This window comes from Nasonia vitripennis (genome assembly GCF_009193385.2).
Source record: "Nasonia vitripennis strain AsymCx chromosome 1 unlocalized genomic scaffold, Nvit_psr_1.1 chr1_random0012, whole genome shotgun sequence".
NCBI lineage: Eukaryota > Metazoa > Arthropoda > Insecta > Hymenoptera > Pteromalidae > Nasonia > Nasonia vitripennis.
The window spans coordinates 653,507-680,128 of NW_022279600.1; the positions used below are offsets into that span (position 1 = coordinate 653,507).

The 26,622-nt window shown below is 35.1% G+C and overlaps 1 protein-coding gene across 8 annotated transcripts in view; it reads right to left on the reverse strand.

Annotated features, from left to right (window-relative positions):
• The window catches only part of LOC100117424 (major facilitator superfamily domain-containing protein 6), a 380,954-nt gene that overhangs the window by 205,163 nt on the left and 149,169 nt on the right, over nt 1-26,622 (reverse strand). For all 8 annotated transcript variants that reach the window (XR_004226442.2, XM_031921504.2, XM_031921503.2 and 5 more), the window contains 2 exons: nt 1,855-2,080; nt 1,638-1,772 (listed from right to left, as the gene is read on the reverse strand). Coding sequence is in view for 7 of the 8 variants with exons in the window: in XM_031921504.2 (XP_031777364.1) it covers nt 1,638-1,772; nt 1,855-2,080 (361 nt within the window). In the remaining variant the exon portion in view is untranslated. The remainder of the gene's footprint in view (nt 1-1,637; nt 1,773-1,854; nt 2,081-26,622) is intronic.

Here is a 26,622-nt window from a genome sequence, read left to right on the forward strand (position 1 = left end):
GTAAACATACGTTTATTTTGTGTTTTAATCCTTATAAATTGTAGTGATTCTTCTGTACTAAATAATATGTATTATTTAGTAGTACAAATTTATATTATAAATATCAATTTTAACTTCAAAAATATTTTAGATCTTTTCAATTTTTATCTTGAAGTATACGTGTAAACTTTACAAAGTTATAAATCTAACATATTTTTAGGTAAAAGTAGCATAGCATTTTAAGGCTTACCACAGTACAAATAGCTCAGGCAGTTAGATAATGGATTATGAAGTTGAGGACCGGGGTATAATAGAAATATAAAAATTAGAACTTTAATTATTAATATAAATTGTTGTTCAGTTCATTATTCACGCTCGGACGAGATTGCGACATACCTCACTTTATTGTCCTAGATCCAACACTTTCGTCCTTGTATCGAAATATACTATATTGTGTAGGGTGTAGGGTTATTTTTCTATAAGGTTTATATGGTGTTTTTCCCGGGAGGATCTGAGCTGTACTACTCTTCGCCGCAGGAATCTGAACTGTACTACTCTTCGCCGCAAAAACATATACTGTACTACTCTTCGCCGCAAAAATCTATACTGTACTACTCTTCGCCGCAAAAATCTGAACTATACTACTCTTCGCCGGAAAATCTGAACCGTACTACTTTTCGTAAGAAATCTTAACCGTACTACTATTCGTAGGGACCGACGATATAAGTATTAACATGTATATAGCAAAACCACGTCTGTTACCTATTTAAGGATAACTATAAGCTCCTCTCCTATTCTGTCAATGTGTATGGTATCAACTCATCCATGTTGATGAGGTCTTAGCTAAGTTTGATATTGCCAAAAAAGCTGCACTAAATGAGGGATTTTCATTGGTCCCATATACCCAATTAGTATACCTTATAATTTTTAGAAATGACAGAAATCACTCAAACATTGAAAAGTGCAGAAATTATTTACCTGATTTTGTTAAGTATGCATTGATATAAATAAGTCAAAAATGCCTAATAGTATATTGTGCAACTAGGAGGGGAAACGGGCTTTTTCTAACGAGGGTGAGATTTGAGCAAGAGTTGAAGTCGAGGGTGCCGCAGGTGCCCGAAACGGAGACAAGTGCTCAAATCTCACCCGTGGTAGAAATTGCCCTCTCCAGAATTGCTTTCTACACACTGCACTTTTCTTGACAAGTGCCTGTAAAGACCCGTTTCCATGCATATAGAGTGAATGGTAAGTTGCGCATTTTGAGTTGTAAGCCACTCTCTTTCAAAAATTTTTAAACATTTTTAAAAATTTGATTCAATTTGAGTGTTTTTTGATAGCGGGAGGGAATAGTCATTTCCTCCCACACGCTCGAAATGAACAGCTTGCCATTCACATTAGATGCATGGAAACGGGTCTTGCAAGTGTTAAAAAAAATACATTATCAATAAAAATAATTATGATAGGATATTATAACAGGGGCGCGTGAAACGTGTTTGTAACATATTAAAAATTGTTACGATGGTGCATAATTACAATTTGGATTTTTTAACTTTTAACTAATTAAATTGAACGCGCGAATCACGCGCTGAAGTTTATTAGTCCTTTTAAAATGAAAGCAAATATAAGAAAAAAATATTTGTCAGTAATATATTACATACCTTGCCCTCCAGTGGTTGTGTTTTCGGTCTCATAGTAGATGATGTTTCTTGTAAGCCTGGAAGGTTTAACTGTTGAGAAAGTTGACTTTGTAACTGTTCTTCTCTTGTTGGTTCTGTTGGAGATTTTTCTGCATCCTAGGATATTGAATAGAAATATATAAATTTATTTTGTACGATATAAATGTTGTAAATGTTTTATTGCTTCTCACTAGCTTACAGGTTCTGCTGTAACGGGGTCATATTTAAAGTTTATTTGCGTTGCTGTAATTAATGCGGCGCCCATTAACACACTAAATATTGCAAAACAAATAGTATAATTTTTTTCTTTTGTATCAGGTCCACATGGATGATCAGGAAAAGCCGTACTATGATCTAAAGCGATTCCAACAAAGAACATTGCTAGTCCCCAACCAAGGCTTCCAAACATACGCTGATGACCATATCTGCAAAAATTGACAACATAAATTTTAATTAATTGTTGTAGTAATTTTTAACTAAATAAAAAAAGTTACAAATTGTGCCGGCCCCAACGTTACTGTCAAAGAGTTGAAGTTCGAGATCAATGAAATCACGATTCACTCGAAGAAGTGATTAGCCAGAATGCTTCTAAGAGGATAGATAGATACAATGCAGTCATCATGACAGAAAAGTACTCTCCTAAGAGAACGAGTCAAGAGCATTCGTGAAGACTGAGCTTCCATATTTGGATAAAAAAGCTTTTTCCCAACACGCGCATAAAATAGGCCTTTTTTCATGCCTAAAAGTAATCTAGAGAATCGTCCATCCCAAGCATGTTAGAAAAAGTTTGAGCTAAAGCGGGGAGAAGACTATTTTGATAGCAGATTCGGAAGGAACAGGAAATTTTACGTCCGAAACGTCCGAAAGTCAACATCCTCTAAAAGCTCTGGCAATCGATCTCTGAGCAATGCCAAATAGCTATTCTGGTTAACATTTTGACCGAAAAAATATGGCCCAATCAGGTAACCATTAATGATCCCACACCACACCATTAAACTCCATCGGTTTTGATGGTTAATAGCCCTGTACCAGTGGAGATTTACAGGTGACCAGTAGTGACTATTGTGCCTATTTAATTGACCATCACTGCGAAATATAGCCTCGTCAGAAAACATAACAAATCTGAAAAAATCAGGATCATTTTGTAAAACTCCTAAAGCCCACTGGCGAAAGTTAATACGCATTAGAAAATGGTGTGGCCTCAGCTCATGAACTAATCTTATGTGGTAATCGTGATAGTGGAGATTATTGAGAATTCCCAATGCTGTTCTTCGTGGTATACCGATTTCTCTTTCAATTTGTCGACTACTAATTTGTGAATTGAGATGAACAGCTGCTGAGGCGGCTATAACATTAGGATCATTTTCGTTGTATTCGTGGTGTCTGCGTTGACGACGAAGATGTCCATCACGAGCTCTTCGAAGTAATCTGAGTAATGTGTCGTGAGTAGGACGCCTTCTTAGAGGAAAGCGTTCAGCGTAGAGTCGCACCGCGACTCTGGCATTGTTTTGGGTTTCGCCTAAGATCATTATCATATCAACAATTTCATTGGATTGATAATCGCCCATGTTGAAAATTTTGTTTATAATAAGAAAAACTATTTTATTTACATTCACTCTTTATTGAAATTGAAACTAAACCAAAATAAGAAAGTGAACAAAAAAAGGAGGAATTTTCAAACTGTATAATTTTTAAATCAAATTTGTAACTTCTTATTTTCTTACGTTAAGACAAGGCAGGGGCAAGGGGACTCACAGTAAACAAGCACCCCAGTGAGAGGCAAGGGGACTCACGTTAAAAAAGCACCCCAAAGGGAACATAATCCTAATATGTCCACGTCGTTGTTCCTGGGTAGCGCTGAAATTAGGGAATTATTTTGTTTTCAAGGTAAATATTTTCATGGTCATTGTCACATTGGGTTTGAATGTTCATCATAAAAGTACATTAACTACGATTATTCTATCAGAAAATGCGATTAAATAGCAATTACAGTATTTCTTAACATTTGACCTTGTGAAGGTCATGAAAAAAATTTTGAAATACCATTTCGGACGTAAAATTGCCTGTTCTTTCCGAAGCTGCTATAAAAAATAGAGGTTCCTATTTAAAAAAAAAAAAAATTGACCTTCATATGACCTTGAAATTTGAGTTCAAGGTCAAAACTAATTGCACAAAAAGATGTCCCCCTTGATCCTGGATAACTTTCATCTGAACAATTTTTCTGTTCATGGCTTACTTTAAAAATTTTTTAAAATGTGGAAAATTTAGCATTTTTTATGTACTTTCAATTAGAGAGGGGCGTTTTTTTAAATTTTGTTCCCTGACGGAGCTACGCGTTCCCTAACCTTAAAAAATTACTACTTTACGAAATGATCAAGCTATGAGAAATCACAGGGGCTCAGAAAAATTCTAAGCAACGACTATTTTCATGTATTTTGAGCTGCTGAACAAGAATCCGACAGTATTTTTTACCGATAACACAAGCGTTCGTCCCTAACCTCAAACCCCCCCCCCAAAATTGCTTTTTTACGTAGTTGAGAGGTTTATCCTATGATTGACGGGAGGAAAATAATTGACAGAGAGTATTTTTATCTATTTTGTGCTGCTGAACACGAAACTGGCCGTCTTTTTTACCGATACCTCAAGCACTCGTCCCTAACTTCAAAAAACCACCCAAAATAGCTATAAAATTATACTAAAAATAGTAGAGAATGATCAGTGTACAATAAATGTTGCAGTACTATATTACAGAGAAGATAATGAAATAAGGCATTGTAGTTTTATAGCACTTTCTGAATGTACTACTCATGATACGGCCGCTTATATTTTACAAGAAAAGATTATTTCTGAAATAAAGAAAACATTTCCAAAAATAAATAAGATTATATACGTCACAGATGGTGCAAAGCAGCACTATAAAAACTATAAAAATAGATATCAAATGAACTTGGTTAATCATGATTTCTAAATAATGGCGGATTGGTATTTCCATGCTACTGTTCATGGAAAGAGTTCATGTGACGGAGTAGGAGCCGTGTTAAAAAGAGAAGCTATTCGTACCAGCTTGCAGCCCAAAGCTACGGAAGCGATTTTAAATTCAAAACAACTTTATGACTGGGCGAGACAAAAGTTCCAAACATTAACATTCTTTCACTATTCCAAAATAGATTACGAAAAAACTTCAAGATCACTAAAGAAAAGATTCTCGGCTGCACCGCCTGTTACAAAAATTTCAGAAGGACATGCGTTTTTAGTTTCTCCCGACAAAGAAATTACTGTGTTTAGATACTCTAATGCACCAAGTCCATTATCAACAGTATAATATTAATACTTGAATTTAAAATATGTTCAACAAAATAATACAAATATACAAAAATAAAAGTAATAATTAAAAAACTTAAAAAAAATAAAAAAAAGAATGTAATGCGGGCTTTGTAATAAAGACAGTCTCAACCCTGTAAAACGCAGAGAACTTTCATAGGAATCAATAAAAAAATTGCACAGTATAAACCATATTACCAGTAATCAATTACATTATTTAAGTGCACTGAAGTAAAAGTAAAAAAATAAAATTTAGCTTCGTGATCAAATTCAGTGGACCAAAATTCATAAAAATAGCCTTCGTCAAAGATTTTCCTCTAGATGTAAATTTAACCGCGTAAAAAAGACATTTTGGATGGTTTTTTAAGGTTAGGGACGAGCTCTTGAGGTATCGGTAAAAAAGACGGCCGGTTTCGTGTTCAGCAGCACAAAATACATAAAAATACTCTTTGTCAATAATTTTCCTCTCGTCGATTACAGGATAAACCTCTCAAATGCGTGAAAAAGCAATTTTGGGGGTGTTTTTTGAGGTTAGGGACGAACGCTTGTGGTATCGGTAAAAAATACCGTCGGATTCTTGTTCAGCAGCTCAAAATACATGAAAATAGTCGTTGCTTAGAATTTTTCTGAGCCCCTGTGATTTCTCATAGCTTGATCATTTCGTAAAGTAGTAATTTTTTAAGGTTAGGGAACGCGTAGCTCCGTCAGGGAACAAAATTTAAAAAAACGCCCCTCTCTAATTGAAAGTACATAAAAAATGCTAAATTTTCCACATTTTAAAAAATTTTTAGATCAAAAGGAATTTTGGGCAGAGCTTAGTTACGTTTGACGTGGAACGTCCCACATATATATATATATATATATATATATATATATATATATATATATATATTGTATCGGGTGGGGATAGGACCCGTAAGAGCTAGTCGGCGCGAGTGCAGGGTAGTGCGTCGTTGGCTCGGTGGTTAGAGCACGCGCCTTGAGATCTCTTTTAAAAAAAAAAGTAAAATTTTTTACAGTGGGATAAAGCGTCCATATTTTTTGCACATACATACCGTACAGAAACATAGCAATAATATGTATAGTTTTAAAAGAATTTATGTGCTAGGTGACCCTGGACATTTTTCCAATCAACATTTTGCCTAAAATATGTTTAAAACAAAGAACAAATGCAAATTTTTTACGGTAGGATACGTCCAATCACGTTATTTATTGATGTCATTTTATTACGTCATTTAATAACGTAAATTAACGACGTAATTGTTTTCAACAGGATATTCACCAACTTGATTGTATTGCATTGTACTGTCCTTGTAATTTAATAATTGTCATTATAAACCTAATCTTATGGAAAATTGTTTTTGACGCATATTAAATGGCAATTCTTCTCTAGAGGTAATAAAGTTATTCTTGGTACTATAACTCATTTTTAATATGTTTTCCACTTAAATTTTCTGCTTGATTTGAACATTTTAATAACTTTTTTACTATTAACCTTGACCCATTACAGAGACCATCGTTTATATTTAAATTTCTTAAAAGAATTACAATAGCACCAACTTTTAATCGTGATATGTGTGGTGAAAGTCCATTAGGAGTTAATGAATTAAGAAATTCTGTGGGTAACATGATATCTACTAGGTGGGGAAGCCTGACACCCCGTATGTGGCGCGTCCCGCGGGCGGCGAATGGGGGCGTGCTCGCCGAGGCACACACCGAGGGTAAAGCAGAAAGAAAATATGCTCCGTGGACCAAATGAGGCCGCTGCGTTTGCCGTGCGCTACCAAAAGGAGATCCTGGATGGAGATCCTCTAACGGTCTCTTTCTAAGACCTACGGTTGCGTGCCGAAGTGAACCAAACTATCTTTGGCTCCCGCTGACAGCAAGACGAGAGGCCAGTTACGTAGCTAGTATCGGTCAACCGGCTTGAGCAAGTGCGTGATATTGTGTGATATCTGCCAGAAACTCTCCAGAGAGCTAAATACCTTTGTTCGGAGTAGAAGGCTCGAGAGAGTGGAGGTGGGCTAGTGCGATAGCGCGTGCTATACCCTGACATGATTTACCCAGTCTGGCACCGACTACAGTTATGTGTTCGGGCCATGTCAGCTGCCCCCATACACTGAAAAAAAAATTTCGTAACCGCAAGTAAAGGTATTTCTTGGAAATTGATTTATTTGAAATTACAAAATATTTGGTTTTAGTGGAAGCCATAGCAAATATTTTAGTAAATATTTGTTTAAAATGTATGCTCGATTTGGTTACCCAGAATTTAAGTATATGTTTACTTAAATTCAAATGATTTATTAGGTTGAAGTAAATCTATTGTTAAAATGCAAAAACCAGATTTATTAAAATGCAATGTTAACAGTTAAGTAAATTATTTATTAAAATTTAATTTTAATAATTTTGAATTTACATAATTTTTATTTGACATCTATGACATAAATTATCTTCTCTGAAAACGGAAAATAAACAAATCATTTTGTAATAAAAAGTAAATAACTACTATTTGCAATCGATTAATTTTTATAATTTAAGTACTATTGTTTGTAAAAACTTTTGATGATATTTATTAAATTTCAAATAAATATTTTTTTAATACAAATCGAGAATTATTAAAGTTAAGGAAATGGATTATGTAAAAATTTGAGATATTTCATTGACAAATATTTTCTTATTTTAATAAATTATCATCTACAATACAAACTCTATTTATTGAAGTGTTCTTTTGACTTTTTTATAAAACTGTTTACTTAAATATTTTATATAATTTTTTGTATTTAGGAAAATATTGATGTGACCCAACAACTTTCAAATTCCATTTAGATTTAAACCATTCATAAAATAAAGTAAATATGTGCTTCAAACAAGAAAATATCAAATGCTCTTGATGCAATTTATCACTGTAGAACCAAAGATTTTGTAAAAATTACAAAATATTTGATTCAGTTGACTGAACAGTTAAGTTAGAATTTCAAATAAATTAAATTGGTGGGTATAACCAAATCCCTTTCTCGCACTAACGGCGAAAGAGAAGCGCCCCGATTGGCTAAGTGTATAAGCCGCGACGGAAGCGCCGCGTCTCCCGGTTTCCCGCTACTTCGAGTGCACGAGCGCGAGGCCATTTCAGTTTCGATGAGCGAGAAAGGCGGAGGTAATGTTCGACCGGTTCGACGAAAATGAAGAATTCTCTGCCTTTAGAACGTTGAATGCTAACGACTCAACGGGTTCTAATCAGCATCGGAACAAGTTTGACGTGCGTGACTGAACAAGCTGCGTAGTCCGCGAAACGCAAGAAGCCGCGACGTAAGCGCCGCGTCTCCCGCGATTTCTGACGCAACACGTGCGAGACGCCATATTAGTTTCGATCACCGAGCGAGGAAGACGTGCGCAATGTGACATCGCTGCGACAAAAGTGAAGTGATAAAGTGTAAAACGTTAACGACTAACCACTTATTGGCATCGGGAAAAGTGTGTCGTGCACGACTGAACAAGCTGCGTAGTCTGCGAAACGCAGGAAGCCGCCGGACATAAGTGCCGCGTCTCCCGCATTTTCTGATACAACACGTGCGAGCCGGCATACTAGTTTCGATCGCCAAACGAGAAAAACGTGCGCAATGTGGCATTGGTGCGTTGCATCAGGAAAAGCGTACGTGCACGACTAGACAAAGCCCTCAGAGAAGCTGCCGAGTTCGCAAAGAACGTCTTGACCGCTCTGCATGCTCACTCATTGTTCGCGCCTTCTCACATCAGCTCCGTCAACCTCTTTCATTATCTTTAACAAAGAGGAACAATGGCCGACGAAGGAGTCACCGAAATTCTACGAGAGTTGGAATTGGAAGACTTAAATGCTAACTTCGAAAGTAAGTAATTTTTCGTATAGTTCAATAATGATTTGCTTAAAAATAATATTGATACGGCCCTTTGTGTATTATTTGTTAGATTCAAGTAAATATTTATTAAGCGCATGCACATCGTTCATCTATTTTGTAGAAACAGTTTCATCATCTTATACGATCGGTTCGCGATCGAACGTGTATAACGTGATTAACCTCAAACTAGACACAACCGATGAACGACCTGGGCGCGATATTAGAATCAGCAGGTAGTTAGAAAAACGGACAGCTTTTTACTCATGACTCGTATTTCGAACCGCTCAAGATTTGTTAGGTGCACGCATAAATTAATTTTTTTTTCTTTCGGTTAAGCAAATATTTGTTGGATTGAAATGTATTGGACTATGAGGAGTTTAAGTATATTAATATTCGTTTGTTTAAAAAAAGTATTTTAACGTTTTGCCTTTATAAAGATTTTCTAAATTGCAATAAATCTTTATTAAACTAAGATTATTACTATATTAATACCCTTATGAAATTTTACTAGGTTTTAGTAAATTTTTATTAGATTACAAAATTTTAGTGGTTACTTTTAGACGTGCATATAAATGTGATAAAATGCGAAAACGTAGCGGGGGAGGGGAGGGACACTGCAGCCACGATGCCTGAGCGCTGGTACGTGTGAATTGATTTCGCACCGCTCATGATGTGCGACGCGGCTTGATAGTGTTGGCTCCCATCAACGAGCTCGAATGTCGTACGACGCTGTACAGCTTACTTAACCTAAAGTGTACTGTGCACCGAGCAGCTATGAATCAGAGCAGCAGTACAGAAAAAGATAGCGAATGTATTTTTCGTACTTGTTCTTTTTTACAGCAGTTACTATAGAAAGTATGCATATATAACATTAAAAAAATCTTTATTAGGTTTTAGTAAATAATTATCGAATAGCGAAATTGTATTGCTTACATTCAAGCGGGTAATATTTTTAACATTTATAGGATAATTTTATATGAAAATGATTTTAATCTGATTTTAATATTACATCAATAGAAACATAATTTAATTTTTTACACTTAGGCAATAAAATATCCTTGGCAGTTCTACCAAAAATGAACGAGGAGATGATAAATTGTTTGATACCAGCCATAGGAGATAGAGCCGTTTTTCTTGATTATTGGAAAAAAAAATTTAAGGAAAAAGATACTGATAACAATTCAAAGGAGGCTGTGAGTAGCAAGAGAGTAAGAGTTTGCTATTTTTATATTGTAGGGAAAAAGTTAATAGTTATCTGATTTCTTGGACACGGTTATAAAAATTGTAATTATTATTTTTATGTAGAAACAGAGGGATGATAACAATGGCGAAGGCAGTAGTGCACCAAAAAAAGAAAAAAAATGCGTTGAAAAAGAAAATGACACCATCAGTGCCAATAACACTTTATCCAGTGACATTTACAATGTAGCTTCAATTCCTTCTCTAAAAAAACTCCTCGATGCAAATGACAAAGGCAGACAAGTCCTTCTAAAATATGATTCATGCAAAGAACTCGATGAAGTGGACAGGAAAAAAATCTGTAATGTAATTGTAACTGAAATTATGAATAAGAAACAAAGATATTTAAAAAATATTTTTAATTAAATTTTAATTTTATTAAAAATATAATTTATATTAAAACTATAAAGTCAAATATAATATAAATATAAATTATATAAATTTAATATATTATATAACAGATTAATTAATGACGTTGCAAAACAAATTGCAAACAAAATTGTCGAGTTATTTCCGACGGAATCTGTCAGAACTTACTATGTACCGCCTATAAGTAAACAAGAAAATGAGAAGAAGCTACAGAAAAGCGGGGGTGCGAAAAAAAAGAATATGTCCATTCCATCTAAAGGAAAGCTCATGAGTATGTACAAAAATAGGCAATCGGAAAATAAAAAATTAGAACGGTTGCTGGCCCAGGAGAGCCAACGCACAAATGAAATACCTGACGCTGAAGGTGATTTAAAATAATAATTTTAAAAATAAGTTGATTGTTTGAATAAAATAAACATTTTGTATAAAATTTTTTTCGTAGAGTCTGAAGAAGACCATGAGGAGATTAAAGAAAGCGTAGACTGGTTGGCCGCCAATGAAGTTCCTTGGGACTTAGTGTTATCACACTGGAAAAAAACTACAAAAATTCGCTGCAAAGAATTAAAAGAAGAACAAAACAAAAACTTAGTAAATATTTTCCAGTCTGGAAGTTGTACGGTCATGTCCAAGGCTATGAGTTGATAGATATAGATTTCAAACATCTAAATTTAACTACAATTGATTTATCAATAGAAGCTTGGGATACATTTTTTGATACTGTAAAAATCAAAATAAACAAAAGAGATGGAACGGCTGTTACGTTAAATCAAAAACTAAGCCATGCTGAGAATTCCGGTAAACACTTATTATTTTATATTTTTAAAATTAAAATCTAACTGAACTAAATTTTATTAATTTATTTACAGATTCCAAGGTACTTTTAGGTTTGGCCTTGATATGTCACATGTATCCTGCAAAACAAATGAAACAAATTCAAGGAAAAGCTCATAGGCTGTCGATCGGTCTGTCTAAAGAAAGCATGTTTAAAATTGCAGAAGTGAGTGTAATGATATTTTGGCCAATTTGTAGTCTTGATATAAACTTCTCTATTGTTTTTAAGCAAATCATTTTCGTACATGATACTAATCTATAAAAATCAATTATTTCTAATCTATAAAGAATTTACGAATTTTAATTTTTTCAGACGCCTGGAGATATACAACGCGTTAAAGAGACTGCTAAAAAAGGCAGTTGCACAGAAGTTACCTATTCAACCCTATATTTTAGTAGTAGGCTCATTGGAAGAGGTTGATGACGTATACATTTGAGAAACTATACAAAGTGAACAGCATTTTGCAAGCTCTCGATATTTCTTTTAAAGCATTTCACGTGTTTAATCTCCAGTATCCTGTCTCTAGTGAACATGTATGGCTTATGATTCAAAAAGGTATTTACAAAATCAGTTTGCAGTATGATCTAGTAATTAGTTCTATTCAACATGTATTGAAGAAACTTAACGACGAAGAAAACCAGGCCACGTAAAGTAGCTTTCCTTAATTTATAACTTTAGTTTTGTTATTTAAATAGTATTCAGTGGAAGGTTAAAATGAACCTAAATAATCAAACTAGAATAATCTGCGATTATCATCACAATTTAATTTTAGTCTTTTAACTGTTTAAACTTTAGTAAAGTTGAGATATTAAATTGTGATATTTGTTACTTTTAAAGTATCAAAAAATAAGATTAAAACAACTTAGTTTTTAAACTGCGTTTAAAAAAATGACTTATATAATATTCGTTTGTTTTTTATTCATATTTACATAGTTTACCTATTAAACTTAATCATTGGTAAAATATGTTTAAATATAATCGCTTACGAAAAATGACTCAGCTTCCTATATTTAGTTATTTAAGTAACATTGCGTACATCGAAATTCGATAAAAGCAAGTTCAATTATTATTTTGTATTATCGATCAGTAAAGGTTTATCAAACTTCGATATAATACTTATCATTTGAAACAGACTGATTTAGTCGGTAAAAAATTAGAGATTAGACTATAACTTTTTTCAAAGAGACTGACTTATACGATATTATCGGTTTAAGATATATATGTAAAATAAGTTTCACAATGGTTTCTTGTGCTTTTTGTACTGATTCGTTCGCATCGCTCATATCATTAAAATTACATATGAAACTAAAGCATAACAATGTTTTCTATCATGAAGTGCAATGTAGTTTTAGTGATTGTTTTGACAAATTTAGTAATTCACATTCTGTATTAAGACATTTAAAAACTTGTCATAAAATACCTGAAAATGCGACCCTGTCTGAAGCGCCTGTACCCAATAATTACGAGCCACAATTAGATATATCCAAAGAAAAATCTCAAGAACAAATATTATCAGAAAGTTTTAATGAATTATCTGAAACCGATGAGGAGTTTTGTGATTCATCTATTAATGTGGACCAAAACGACGCTCAATTAGACCATGGTAGTAAACCAGAAGAAATTACTGTAGAAGAGTGTGTAAATAGGGTATTTTCTTATGCTTTACAATTCATAACACATATGTACGCTTTCAGTAATTTATGTCGAAAGTCGGTCAATGAAATTATTAGGTGCATGTGCGATGATTACATAACAAATTGCATTGATCTTATACAGAAAAAATTTGCAAGGATTTATTTACTATAACAGAATTAATAAAAAATGGTTTCAATCGATTCAAAACAGAACATTTGACATTTAAATATCTTGAAAAAATGAATTATTATTTCCCCCCAAAACAAATTATAGTAAAGTCATTTTTAAAAACTAAAAAAACGAAACGAATAAAGAAAATAAGAATTATTAAAAATAGTTTAAGTTTAATCCCTATAAATTTAGTGCTAACAAAATTTTTAGAACTGCCGAATGTTTTTAATACAATTTTACAGTATATGGAAAAAATAAAACATAACCCTTTTATTGATTCAGTCATAAAAGCAGATTTTTGGAAATAAATACAAAATAAAAATGAGAAAATAATATTCCCCTTGACTCTTTATTTTGATGACGTCGAGATCAACAATGCTCTTGGCACGCACAGAACTATTAAAAAAATTGGAGCATCATATTTATCAATTCCAGTAATACCAAATAAATATTACAGTAAGCTAGAAAACATTTTTCTTTTTCAATTGCATAGTTACGAAAATCACAAAAGTTTGGGCAATCAAAGAATGTTTAACAAATTAATTGATGAATTAGTCAAGCTAAAAACGAAGGGGATTTCGATTAATATCGACGGCGAAAAAAACAAGTATTCTTTGTATTAATGTTTATTGTTGGTGACAATTTAGGATTAAATACTATTTGAGGATTTACCAAAAGTTTCAATGCCTTACATTGCTTTCGAGTGTGTATTATTCCTAAAGCTAAATTAAAAAAGTTAACAAAAGAAAATGTAAAATATTTAAGATCAGAGGTAGACTATTCTAAACAGTGCGATGACAAAATATTTGGCTTACTAGAAAAATGTGCTTTCAATAAAATTCCTAATTTCCATGTATTACAGAATTTGTCAGTGGACCCAATGCACGATTTGCTAGAGGGTATATGCAGATATGATGTTGCCAAAATTTTAGATGATTTTATTAATGTTGCAGAATTTTTTTCTCTTGAGATTTTAAACGAAAGGATATCTAGTTTTAATTATGCGAGTAATAGCAATATTCCACCTCCATTAAAATTAGACTCTATTAATAATCATTTAATAATTTTATCAGCATCTGAAATGTTCCATTTAGTCAGTAACTTGGGTTTAATCATAGGCGACTTGATACCATTTAAAAATAAACAATGGCAGTGCTATTTACTCTTAAGAGAAATTCTGATAATATCAACGGCAGAGGCAATTACTTTGGAAATTATTAACCGATTCGAATCATTAGTTACATAATATTTGACATTATATAAACGCCTATTTAATTCAAGTTTAAAATTTAAACATCATAATTTACTTCATTACCCGCGCATTATGCGCATGGCCCACTGAAATTCATGTCTAGTATGCGATTCGAAGCCAAACATAAGCAATTAAAAGAAACTAGCAAAAATACAACTAGTCGCCTAAATCCTTCAAAAACTTTGTCAATAAAACATCAATTAAAATTTTGTTATAGGTTGTTAAAAAATCAAGGATTTACAAATAACATATCTTTTGGGACTGAAAAATTGAAGTTAAAAAATTCATTGCATTTCACACATTTTAAAAATTTATTATTATCAAAAAATTTTACTAAAAATTGTTATAGCTGGATTAGTATATATGGCACTCGGTACGAATGTAGTGATATCATTAACGTAAATTCAACTCCATTTGATGTATGTTTTGCAAAAATTGAACATATAATTATGAGCGATGCGAACCAAATCTTATTTATTTATAGGAAATTAATGGCAAAAAAAATGACCATGTCAGTGGTTATGAATTGTCGGACTCTTCTGAATGGGGAGTGGTTGATCACGAAACTCTAGTAGATTACCGTGCGTATAAAATACATACTACGTCTGATAGAAAAAAAATACGTTCTATCATTTTGTATCAAATGCACTTAAGATGTAAAAGATTAATAAAATACTATTCATAAATAAGAAAAAATGGCTTACATTAATGGTATTTACCAACTTTTTTCAAAGTAAATATTTGTTTGCCGTAACTATATTGTTATTAAAATTTCAAAAATATATAAAAAACTAATTTAGTTTGTATGCAAACAAACTTTTTATACAAGCAAATAAATATTTACTAAAATCTGCCCTGCTTTTCTCGTTTCCTTCTTTTCAGTAAATATTTCTACTTTTCAGCAAAGATTTTTTAGGTAAAAAATGTACTTGCTATGCAATAAATATTTATATTAAATCAACAAATAGGTAGAAAAAAACATAACTTTTCTTGTATGCAACAAGACTTTTATTGGATCAAATAAATATTTGTTTTAATGATTTTCGATTCTGACACAATCATTGTCTTTAGTAAATATTTTGATATTGAAATAAATATTTTTTAGACAATAGATAAATTATTTTGGGAAGTAATCGATTTGATCGAATGTAACTATAATTATCTAAGAGCATGATCGACTTTAGTTGAATAAAGAAAAAAGCATATTAATATAAGTAAATATTTACTAAAATGATTCAGAAAATTGTTCACACTTTTTATAATACAATAAATACCACTCTAAATTTTAATAATTATTTATTACACAAAAATAAGGTTATCTTGAATAAAGATTAGCTTCAATTGGATGCAGCAAAGATTATGTTCAATTAAGTAAATGCTCGTAGCTATGAGAATCATAATTTTTCAAAACACAAAAAATGTTTTTAATGTAAGTAAATATTTATTTAACCGTATTTTATGATTTTTAATCCTTATTTTCTATAATATAATATTATCTGTCTTTTAGGAAATATTTTGTCGGTAAAGATTGAAGCATACTAAAAAAAAGATCAAGTTTTCTTAAATATAACAAAAATGTTGTATAATTTAGAAAATATTTATTCCCATAGACGATGAAATCTTTTCAAATTATTCTTTTATGGCAAATTATTTTCTGTGTTGTAATAAATATATTCTTGATTTAAAATTAAGTAATCTTATAGCGAAACTGCATTTTTTTAAATGCAGTTACTTTTTTCTTAAATTGAATAAATATTATTTTAATATGATTAAAAAAATTCATATTTTCATTCATCATAATATATAATTTTTTGCATTTTAGTAAATATATTTTTGATGTAATTAAATATAGATTTAATCAGAGTTAAAATTATTTCTAAATTTGTTTGCTATTTTATAATTCTAAGAAATTATTTACTTATGTCAAGGATATATTCCTTCTACTATGGTACACTGCATTACTTAGATTTAAGTAAATATCTTCTAAGTACATACGTAGTAAATGATTTACTTAAATTAAAAAAAATTTGTTTAATTCTACCAAATTTTGTTTTCAGTGTAGACGGGGGAGAACCTGGAAGTGAAAACCTTAAGGGTGCCAACAACACAAGACGGTGGATATCCAATCCACAAATCAAGCAGCAGTACCAGTATAGGTAGCGCCATAAGTGCTGTAAGATACCGATACAAGAATGAAACGGTAGGCGAAGAGAGCCAGGCCACGAGGGAATGGCTACAAGCCCATGCCAGCTTGCGTGACAAGATAAGGAAGGTGAGAGAAATGGCCAGGGAAATGACCGAAACCCTGGATAAGCAGAAAGGCGTGAACTCCAAGATTGAAGATGGATTACCTTTAATGGGATCCATGTTAATCGAAGCTGTCATGCTTATTGACAAGATGGAGGATGCTGTGAAGAGGCAGCCTTTCCAACAACATAGAGCGGACAATGCAAAGTCTCAAAAAACGGCAAAGTCGAAGAAGAGGGCACGAGCACCATCTGACGGAGGAAGCGGTACCCCTGCCAAAAAAAAAAACAAGAAGGAGGTAAACAGCGCATCTTCGAAGTAGAGACAGCGAGGGGGATGCACAGACTTCTCATGGTCAGACACAATAGGAAGTATCTGCCAGCAGGAAGGCAAAAAAATACAGCAGAACAAACCGGGTGAACCCAACCGAAAAAGAAAGAAGAAAAGGCTCCACGTCAGAGGACGGATGCTATTCTTATAAAACCAGAGAACGGCAAGACCTACGCTGACATTCTGGGATAGATAAGGGCGTAGGTAAAGCCAGAAGAACTAAATACGGAGGTCAAGTTCGTCCGTAAAACAAGACAAGGTGGCGTTTTGGTAGAAGTGGGTAAGAGCAACGACAAAATGAAGTCATTGCAAAAAGCCATCCAAGACGCATTTGGACAAGTAGGCACGATTGAGAAGAAGATCTCCAAGACAACACTAGAGATCAGGAACATTGATGGACTTACGACGAAGGAAGAGGTCAACAGTGCTATCGCAGCCGTGACGGACTGTGGCAAAGATGATATCAAAGTCCATCTGTTCGAGCCAAACGCGAGAGAGCATTAGAAACGATTTTAATCCTTACTTAAATTCAGGAAAATTAACTCAACAACACATTGTTGATGCTTCAATAAAAGTTGAAGGTTGATGATTATTTTTTTTTAATAAAAATCAACAGCAATTAAGGATAGATCTATACAAAGGTGTCATCGATAACTTAAAAAATAAAAGTAACGATGACAACATAAAAAATGGAAAAATGGTTATATTACCTTTAGCATTTTCAGGAAGTTCACGATTGTTACAACAAAACCTTTGAGATTTAATGACAATAGTTCAAAAGTATGGTAAACCAGATCTTTTTATTACTATGACATGTAATCCAAAATGGAAGGAAATTAAAGAAAATTTGAGAAAAAATGAATCAGCTATTGATAGATCTGATTTAGTAGCAAAAGTTTTTGATGCAAAAGTTAATGAATTATTAAATAAAACTTAAATAGAAACAACATTGTTGGTAAATGTATTGCATGTAATTATGTAATTGAGTTTCAGAAAAGAGGTTTACCACATATGCACTTGTTGACTTTTATTCATAAAAATCATAAACTGAACAATGCAGATGATGTTGATAAAATTAAAAAAACTTAATCAAAGTAAAGAGGTTAGGCGTGTTTGATATTTTGCGTATCATCATGCATGTCAATAATTTGGTTTACAGTGAAATTAAAGATTAAAAAACAACTTTAATTTAAACAAGATTAATTAAAAAAAGTCGAGTTTAATCAATCATAATATTTTATTGATAATGCGGCAAACAAAAAATCGTTATGTTTATTTTAGGGCTGAGTCAAATGATTAACAATTTAAACCTAATTAATATATTGATCAATTACAAATAACTCTTAAGATATTTATTACGTAACGTGTCATGCCCCTTACATTTTGTTCATGGTACTTATACATTTAAAATATTTCATTTTATTGAAATAACAATTTTATAAGTTTATGTACATAAATAAGATATGCAGAAAGTAACACTTGCCATGCCCCTTACATTTTCTTCATGGTACATACTTGTTCATGGAGTTGTTTCATAGTAAGTTACGTAGAAAATATCTTGAGTTATTTGTAATTGATCAATATATTACTTAAGTTTAAATTACCAATCATTCGACTCAGCCCTCAATTAAACATAACGATTTTTTGTTTGCCGTATTATGAATAAAATGATATGATTGTAAACTTGACTTTTTTAATTGATCTCAGTTGTTTTTTAATCTGTAAACCAAATTATTGACATGCGTAATGATACGCAAAACATTAAACGTGCCTAATCTCTTTAATTTGGTTAAGTTTTTATTTTAGAGATTTTATGTCCTTTTAAGCAAACTTATTGAAGTACCTTCAGTTTGTTCTAAAAATAAAATACATGATGATGGGGTTCAGTTAGTGCACACTGGGATTTTTATTACGGGAATATCGGTATCTCTCGTGTATGGTATTCAGGTGCATGAGGTCGCCTATGAAAATGTCTCGGTGATACGCTTTATAGTTTTTGGTGTCTAGAATCAATTTTTACACTTAGACAATGAAAGCTACGGATAGCACTACCTCGATCGCGTCATTGTCGACCGCATGTACCTGGACGGTGAACATAATTGTTTCAAACATTTTCGCACCAAGAAGTACGGTGCACACTATCTGACTTTGTTATTGATCACCCTAGACCGCATTCGTGGCCGATATTGATACGTGGATACAAAAATCTACAGCGCACAATACATTTCGACGGCCTCGTCATCAAAGACCCTTGACACCTAGACACCGAGCGTGATCGGCTACCACGAAACGATATTTGCATGCGTGCTCGAAAAGTCACGACATCCACTTCCTGGGCCCTGTCATCAATAACCCCGAACACTCGGAAAGTTTGTGCAGCGACAGTACAGCAACTGTTCAAAAACATAACCTAAAATTCAAGAAGACAATGTAAACATATTTACTCTGCGCATCTTATAAAAAACTAAGGGAAAGCGATACCCAACTGTATTACACAACACATAATAGCTTCTGCGGCCAACTTCACGGTTCTACCACTTTTGGGCTAGAAAGCCAACTTCACGGTCCTACCACTGGAGAAAAAAGTAGAGATACTGTTTTGAGCATTCGTGATATATAAACTCGTTTATGGTGAAACGAAACGACTTTTTTACAAGTATTTTTGTTGGAAATCATAGTTTAGCTTAGAAAATATACTGATAAGTCAAAAAAACTCACGAACAGTAATGATAAGCATTTTTTTCTGTATCATGAAAAATCCGAAAACCAATATAGAAGTAAAAAGTGTCATGGGCGCCGCGGCTTCGTCTGCTTCTCAAACTCGCCTTTGTGGCGCTACCGCAATAAGTGCATAAATACCTGATGAAATGAAATATCTAAGGTTACATATTATAGTTAAGCAATCAATGATACATGGCTCTTGTGATAAAAATAACTTAAATTCATCATGTATGATCCTTAAGTATCATACATGATGAATTTAAGTTATTTTTACCACATGATACCTTAAGTATACTTTAATATAATAGTAGAAGTATATATATATATATTTAAATTAATCATAAACAAATAAATCATCTCCTATTTTAGATATATATGGGCATCATGTAAATAATGCGCTATGAATTATAAATAATAATAAAAAAATTAATTATGTCAGTTGTTGAGAAAAGATGTGAACGGCTTCACGGCACACAGGTACATTAACACTTTAATCTAATAGTAGATAGATATTTCTGATTATTATTTAGTGATTCCACCTTTATTTGTAATTTATTAAGTGTATTAGTTCTGTTATAAAATGTTTTTGCATCATCACATTCTTTTATTTTTGTGATTATATTAGGTAGATTAAAATCGGTTAAAAAAAATCCATATAGATATAAAAATAAAATAAAAATATCCATATAGATGTAAAATTCTATCGATCGTATTTAGCGCTATGTTCTAACCAACACTTTTTCCGAATTTAGGATGATCCGAAATTAGTTTATCGTTTTTTATTTTGATGGATTCTGTCATCATTTTCTCTGAAATTGACATCTGCATCACGTATTTCTACAAATGCACAATTATGACCTTTATAAAATTATATAAGAAGGTATCTTATACATTGCGCAGTTCAACAAAAATCGCTGCCAATTCTTTGGCACCTAGCTTCCTCCAAGTCAATTTATAGTTCGAATATATAAAAACCGCTGCTCGTCTTGTGTGTATACACGTGTGGGTGTGACTGCCCTAACAATAATTAAATTCAATGTTTGAAACTGTAAAGGTTTGTGTGTGTGTGTGGATAACGCGTTCGCGACTGAGTTTTATTCTTGGAAGAGCAGCCGGAACAGAGAGCGAGCGCCGGTGCGCACTCTGGTTTTGTTAGCCTTGGTGGTGATAGTGGGGGTGCCACTATTGTCACGATACATTTCGAGTATGATTTCCGGGTCACCTGACGGTCACTCTCGGAGATCATGCGCGAGACTGTTTGCAAGTGCGCGTAAGTTTAAACGGCCCGAATACCGCCTGCCTCGTTGAAAGCTCAACGAAAATGGCTTTAACGAAGTCAAATACAGAAGTAGAAGCTACTGTGAAATGCTTACTTTTTTATATTTTTAAATCGTTTATAATAAAAAAATATAAACAATTGAAAATAAATAAGCAACATGTAAATAGAAAAGTAAATTAAAAATTAAGATAAATGCCCTTCTCCATAGGAACCGAGAGAGATTAGGCGCCTCGATTCCGAGAAGCGATAAGGAACTCGGCATCGAAAGTCGGGTAAAGATATCTAAATTTAAAACGGCGATACAAAAATAATAATTAAATCACAATAGAATTTTATTAAATGAAATACAAAATATTAAGACAATTGCGAATAGAACCAAATTCGCGAACATAAAAAAAATATTTATGTAAAAATTCAAAGCGCGCAGGTCATTCGTCACAGTCAAGGTCCGAGTTCGAATCTAAATTTGAACTCGAATCATTATTTGCCAACAACACGAAGTACATTTTCCAGGAACATCTTAATTAATTAAACACCGCAACAAAGGAACGATAAACACGATGCTTGCACACAATACTCGACAAGCACACGGAGAATAGAAGAAAACAGCAAGGAGGAGAAATTGAGAAGACAAGATAAGGAATTACTTAAACATTCGCAAGAAGCACAACTTTCACACTACATTTGCACGTCTTACACATAATATTATAGAAAAATATAATATTACTACACATCAAGAGTATGTGTCTCAAAATCGTCAACACACGCATGGACCAAGTGCAGAGCAGGTCGTTAAAGTTGCGATAACTCAGATAATTGAGCGTGGGGATACGGCGGAAGGCGAGAAGAGGACCAGCCACATTACTAGAAGAGGAGGAATTCTTATCGACCAATAATAAAATTCTGATTGGTCCACACACTTCTAAATTCACACGCCGAGAGGAGAAAATCGACGTCTAAGCCTCTAATTGGCTAGGTACTCACCCCTCCGGGAAATTGGAAGAAGACGGTTACAAGAAGCGGAGGATATATAAACTACGGAGTGCAAGCTGAAAAGACTCTCAATTTTGATAAATTTCTTGGACCGTGCGGAAGCTCTACCCGCTTTCTGATCGGTCCTCATTGTAAAATCTCTGTAAAAACATTACTTCACGAATAAGGTTCTATTCAAATAGTGTTACGAGTTCGGATCGAATTATATCTATAGTGCAACCTTGTATCGCCGTCGTGAATTATAATATTCGAGCTTCGTAGTAATCAAAGATACGAACACCGGTGTGTGCAACTGTGTAATTCGATTGTGTCGAACAAAACCATTGAGTGCACTAAAGAAAAGACTACGAATCAATAAGAGTGTGTATCTTATTTCTGCGATTTCCTGAACCTGCTGCGCAGTCCGCCTATTTCCTTTGCGCTACCATCTGAAAGAACGAGCAGGTAACAGAGCGGTTCGAACCAGGGTGAATCGGAGGTGAGTGTTTTTTAATACGGCATTAGGCCACTACTGCATTCCTCTCTTTCTCTTACCCTTTTCACACTAAAAGCCGTGTAGTTCTCCTTTCTTAAGAATTCACGACGTAACAGATAAGAGTTACGTATAACATTTAATTAGTCGCGTATCCGTTTTCTTGCCGTTTCATTTGTTATTTCGGACAATTGTCTTCGGCTGTTCTTCAGGATCGCGGGGATAGCTAAGTACCATCGGCGCCCGAATCTATCATTTAGATTTCCTGTCGCCCTCCGTACTCCCACATTTTAGATAACTAGTAAACGTTACTGTCCGATGAAGACCGCCAGTCTAGGACATAACACTACAAAATAAGAATAAATTGCTAGACTAAGAATAACTAAAACTAAAGCTACTATACGCGAAAGTTTGAGTGTGAGGCTCTACAGTGTGCATGTGCGTGTATGTGTTGGGTTCTTGAGTGTCTTCTAGAGTCGTAGACCCTCCTGAAAGGCGATCGAGCCGCCCGCCATGGCAACTTTCCTAACATCTCTCACGGCAGCAGTAGGACCTAGCTGGTTACGGCGCTCAACACTGAGTGATGCGCTGATGCCACCTCGTTAACAGGCAGCGGGACGACCTTTACCAAAGGCCGCTTGAGGGTGGTCGTTGCGATGCGCAGAGTGGCTACTCTAGGCAGGCCGTCAGAGCCTGGATATAGGGCCTCGATGCGGGCCAGCGGCTACTTGAGCGGGGGCACCTGTCCTGCTCGAACCACTTCGAGCGCTGTTGGAGGTGGTGCAGAACTTCCTTGTGCCATCTGGTCCAGAAGTATTGATGCATCTGGCTGACGATTTTCCATCTAGGTAGACCTACAATATTCAAATTAGAATAAGGCTCAGGGGGAGCCGTCAGCGCAGCCCCAATGAGAAAGTGGTCTGGCGTAAGCGCTGCTATGTCTCCAGGGTCAGTGCTGAGGGGACTGAGAGGCCTGGAGTTCAAGCAGGCTTCGATGCAGGGTGTCAAGGTGGAGAATTCCTCGAAGGTCAGCGTGGCATCGCCGAGGAATCGCTTCAGATGGTGTTGGGAGGACTTGACAGCCGCTTCCCACAGTCCTCTAAAGTGCGGTGCCCTGGGTGGAATGTAGCTCCAGGAAATGCCGTCCGCCTGAATGGCTTCTGCAACTTCCTGGCTGAAACAGACTGCGCAGTTCTGAGTCTGCTCCCTGAAAGCTGGTGCCGTTGTCGCTGAAGACTTCATGGCACAGGCCTCTGCGCGCGACAAATCTTTTGAAAGCTGCAATTAAGGTTTTAGACGTGTAGTCGCATACCACCTCTATGTGAACTGCTTGCGTTACGAAGCACGTGAAGATGGCGACGTATCCTTTGTACGAGCGCTGACCACGTCCTTTTGATATGCGGATGGCAAAGGGAGCAGCGTAGTCCATTCCAGTGATGCTGAACGGCCTAGCTGGTGTAATACGTTTGCTGGGAAGCGGAGCCATCTGCTGCTCTATCGTGCGGCTTTGAAAGCAACAGCATCGCACGCATCGCCTGCAGAGTGACCTGACCTTGTTCCTCGCCTGAGGAATCCAATAGTTGCGGCTCACGTGGCTCTAGAGTAGTTGCGGTCCTCCGTGCAGCGTGGCTCGATGGGTGTCGCGGATGAGCAATTCTGTCAGGTGACTGTTCCTCGGGATTATCACCAGATGTTTCTTGTCCTGGCTCAGGAACGAGTACTGCAGTCGGCCGCCTACTCTCAGCAGGCCAGGTCCGCCGAAGAAAGGCAGCAAGTGCCGAAGAGGGCTGGCGCGGTGTACAGGTTTGCCCTGCTGTTGAAGAGCCAGCTCCTTCTGGAAATGGTGAGCTTGGATTGCTACGATGAAGCGACGGCGCGTACTGTCTAATTTCTCAGCCCTTAGCATTGACGGGGGTCGATGCACAGCTGGCAGTCAGTCATTCGCCGTCTCTTTCGGCTCCGTTGTCTGGATGTCGCTGGCACGGTTCGCGAAGAAGACCTTTCAGGAACTAGGTGACCCTCTGAGCCAAGCCAGTACAACTTGAGAGTCCGACCAGCAATAGACGTGGGACTAGTAGTCGTTGAAGTCAGCCTGTGCCTTAAACAGAAACCTGGATAGCAGGAGAGCACCACAGAGCTCCAAGCAAGACAGGGGCACGGCCTTGAGAGGAGCGACCTTGCTCTTGGCAGTAACCAGCGTAGATCGGCGGACTCTTTGAGTGTCCATGGCGACGACGTAGATGGCTGCTGCGTAGGCCTTCTCAGAGGCGTCTGAAAAGCCGTGCAATTGGATGGATGACGTGCTCGTAGTTCCAAACCAGCGAGGCACTCGCAGCTGCTTCAGAAGAGGAAGCTGCGCTCGAAAATTCTCCCAGTGCTGACGTGTCTCTGCATCTACGGGCGTGTCCCAGTCCTTGCCGGTGATCCAGAGAGCCTGCAACAAAATCTTGGCGCGAACTGTGACAACTTCGCTCGGGCGACAAAGTACTCCCGTGCGAGAATCCCGCCAGCAATCTGCTTTAAATCGGCAAATTTCTACCAGGGAGCTTTCAAATTTTTTAATCATTTATTATTTACTTTCAAAATAGTGATTTAAATTTAAACTATTTCTACGCTTATGTAATTTTATATCTACAAAGTTTGCAACATCTAAAATGTATTAATTGAGAAAATTTATTACTACGTTCAAGCGAGACCGCTGACATATTGTAGCTCGTATTATTGTATCCAATCACTATACCTGATATTAAACACCATACAAAATTTTTCTTTCCTTACAACAGTTATTTTGAGTTTATAATACTGCTTTATTGAATTTAGAAATACCCCTGGTAGAAAATTGAGCAGTGAAACTGCTCAGTAAAGTAATTCTTGGGTAGTACCAACTGCCCAGTTCAAATCATAATATACTGCTGAATGATTAATATAATCGAAAGGAGTATTATTTATACTACAGTTTTGCATAAATAATTCAAAATCAAATATCTAATATAATTTATTATGTATGTACACAATTAGCAATAATAAAATATTCATGCAAAGTTATGACGACAGCAACCTTGTAACTACCCATAACCGCGCATACTGTGTCTGCTATATCTGACCATATGCTAAGTAGACATATACGCTTACGTTACACTATGCAGCAGACAGTAAAGGTCGATGGTCGTCACGGTCAGGCCGTCGATAAGTCGCCTGTTCGTGGCTTAAAAGAAACGACGCATTTACTCGCTAACTTCTAAACGCGCTGTAGTGCTCCAAATTGCGCATTTTCTTATCAGCTATTTGTAATTGTACAATGCGTGAGAGTAGCAGGCAGTGGTCTAAAAACTATAGACAAATAACTAAAAAGAGAAAGCTTAGTGAAAAATACAGTCTCTTTGAAAATCTCTCCAGTGAGGAAAAAATTTCATGTGCTCAGCTATCAAAAAGTGCTTGCTCCAAAATAGATAATCATGCATGTGGTGTAAGTGATAAAGAATCAGTGTATTCTGAACACAGTGATTAAGAAATGCAAGAAAATCGTGAATCTATAAGTAGTAGTGATAATAATGAGGAAGATAACACAGATTTACTATTAGAAATTCAAGAGTTGCGTCAGTGGGCCATAAACTACAAAATTCCTCACAATGCTTTAGACTCACTATTAAAAATTTTAAGCCGTAAACTCCTGCCAGATCTTTCACTGTGTTCGAAAACATTTCTGGCGAGTAATATTCAATTTGATATCAACCCAATCGAAGTGTCGGATGGTCGTGCTGGAGAATACTACTACTTTGGGATTACGAATCAACTTCAAGAAATAGTGAAAACAGATGTACATACATCAAGTATTCTAGATTTGACATTTAATATCGATGGTGTTTCTCCTTTCAAATCTAGAAGCATATCCATATGGCCAAAACTTTGTAAAGTTTATACAGACAATGATCTTTACAAGTCTTTTATCGTGTCCATCAACTCTGGACACGGAAAACCCAAAAGTGCTACCCAGTATCTAAAGCAGTTTGTCTTGGAACGTAATAGTTTGACCTCATCTGGGATATACATTAGTGATAAACATTTTGATGTGAAAGTTAGATTTTTTTCATGCGACTCACCAACCAGGTCATTAATCAAATCTGTTCTTTTTCATATGGCAAAAAAGGCTTGTAAAAGATGCAATGTGATGAGTTATAAAATCGATGGTGTCATGGTGTTTCAAGATACACATGCTGAAAAAAGAACTGATCAA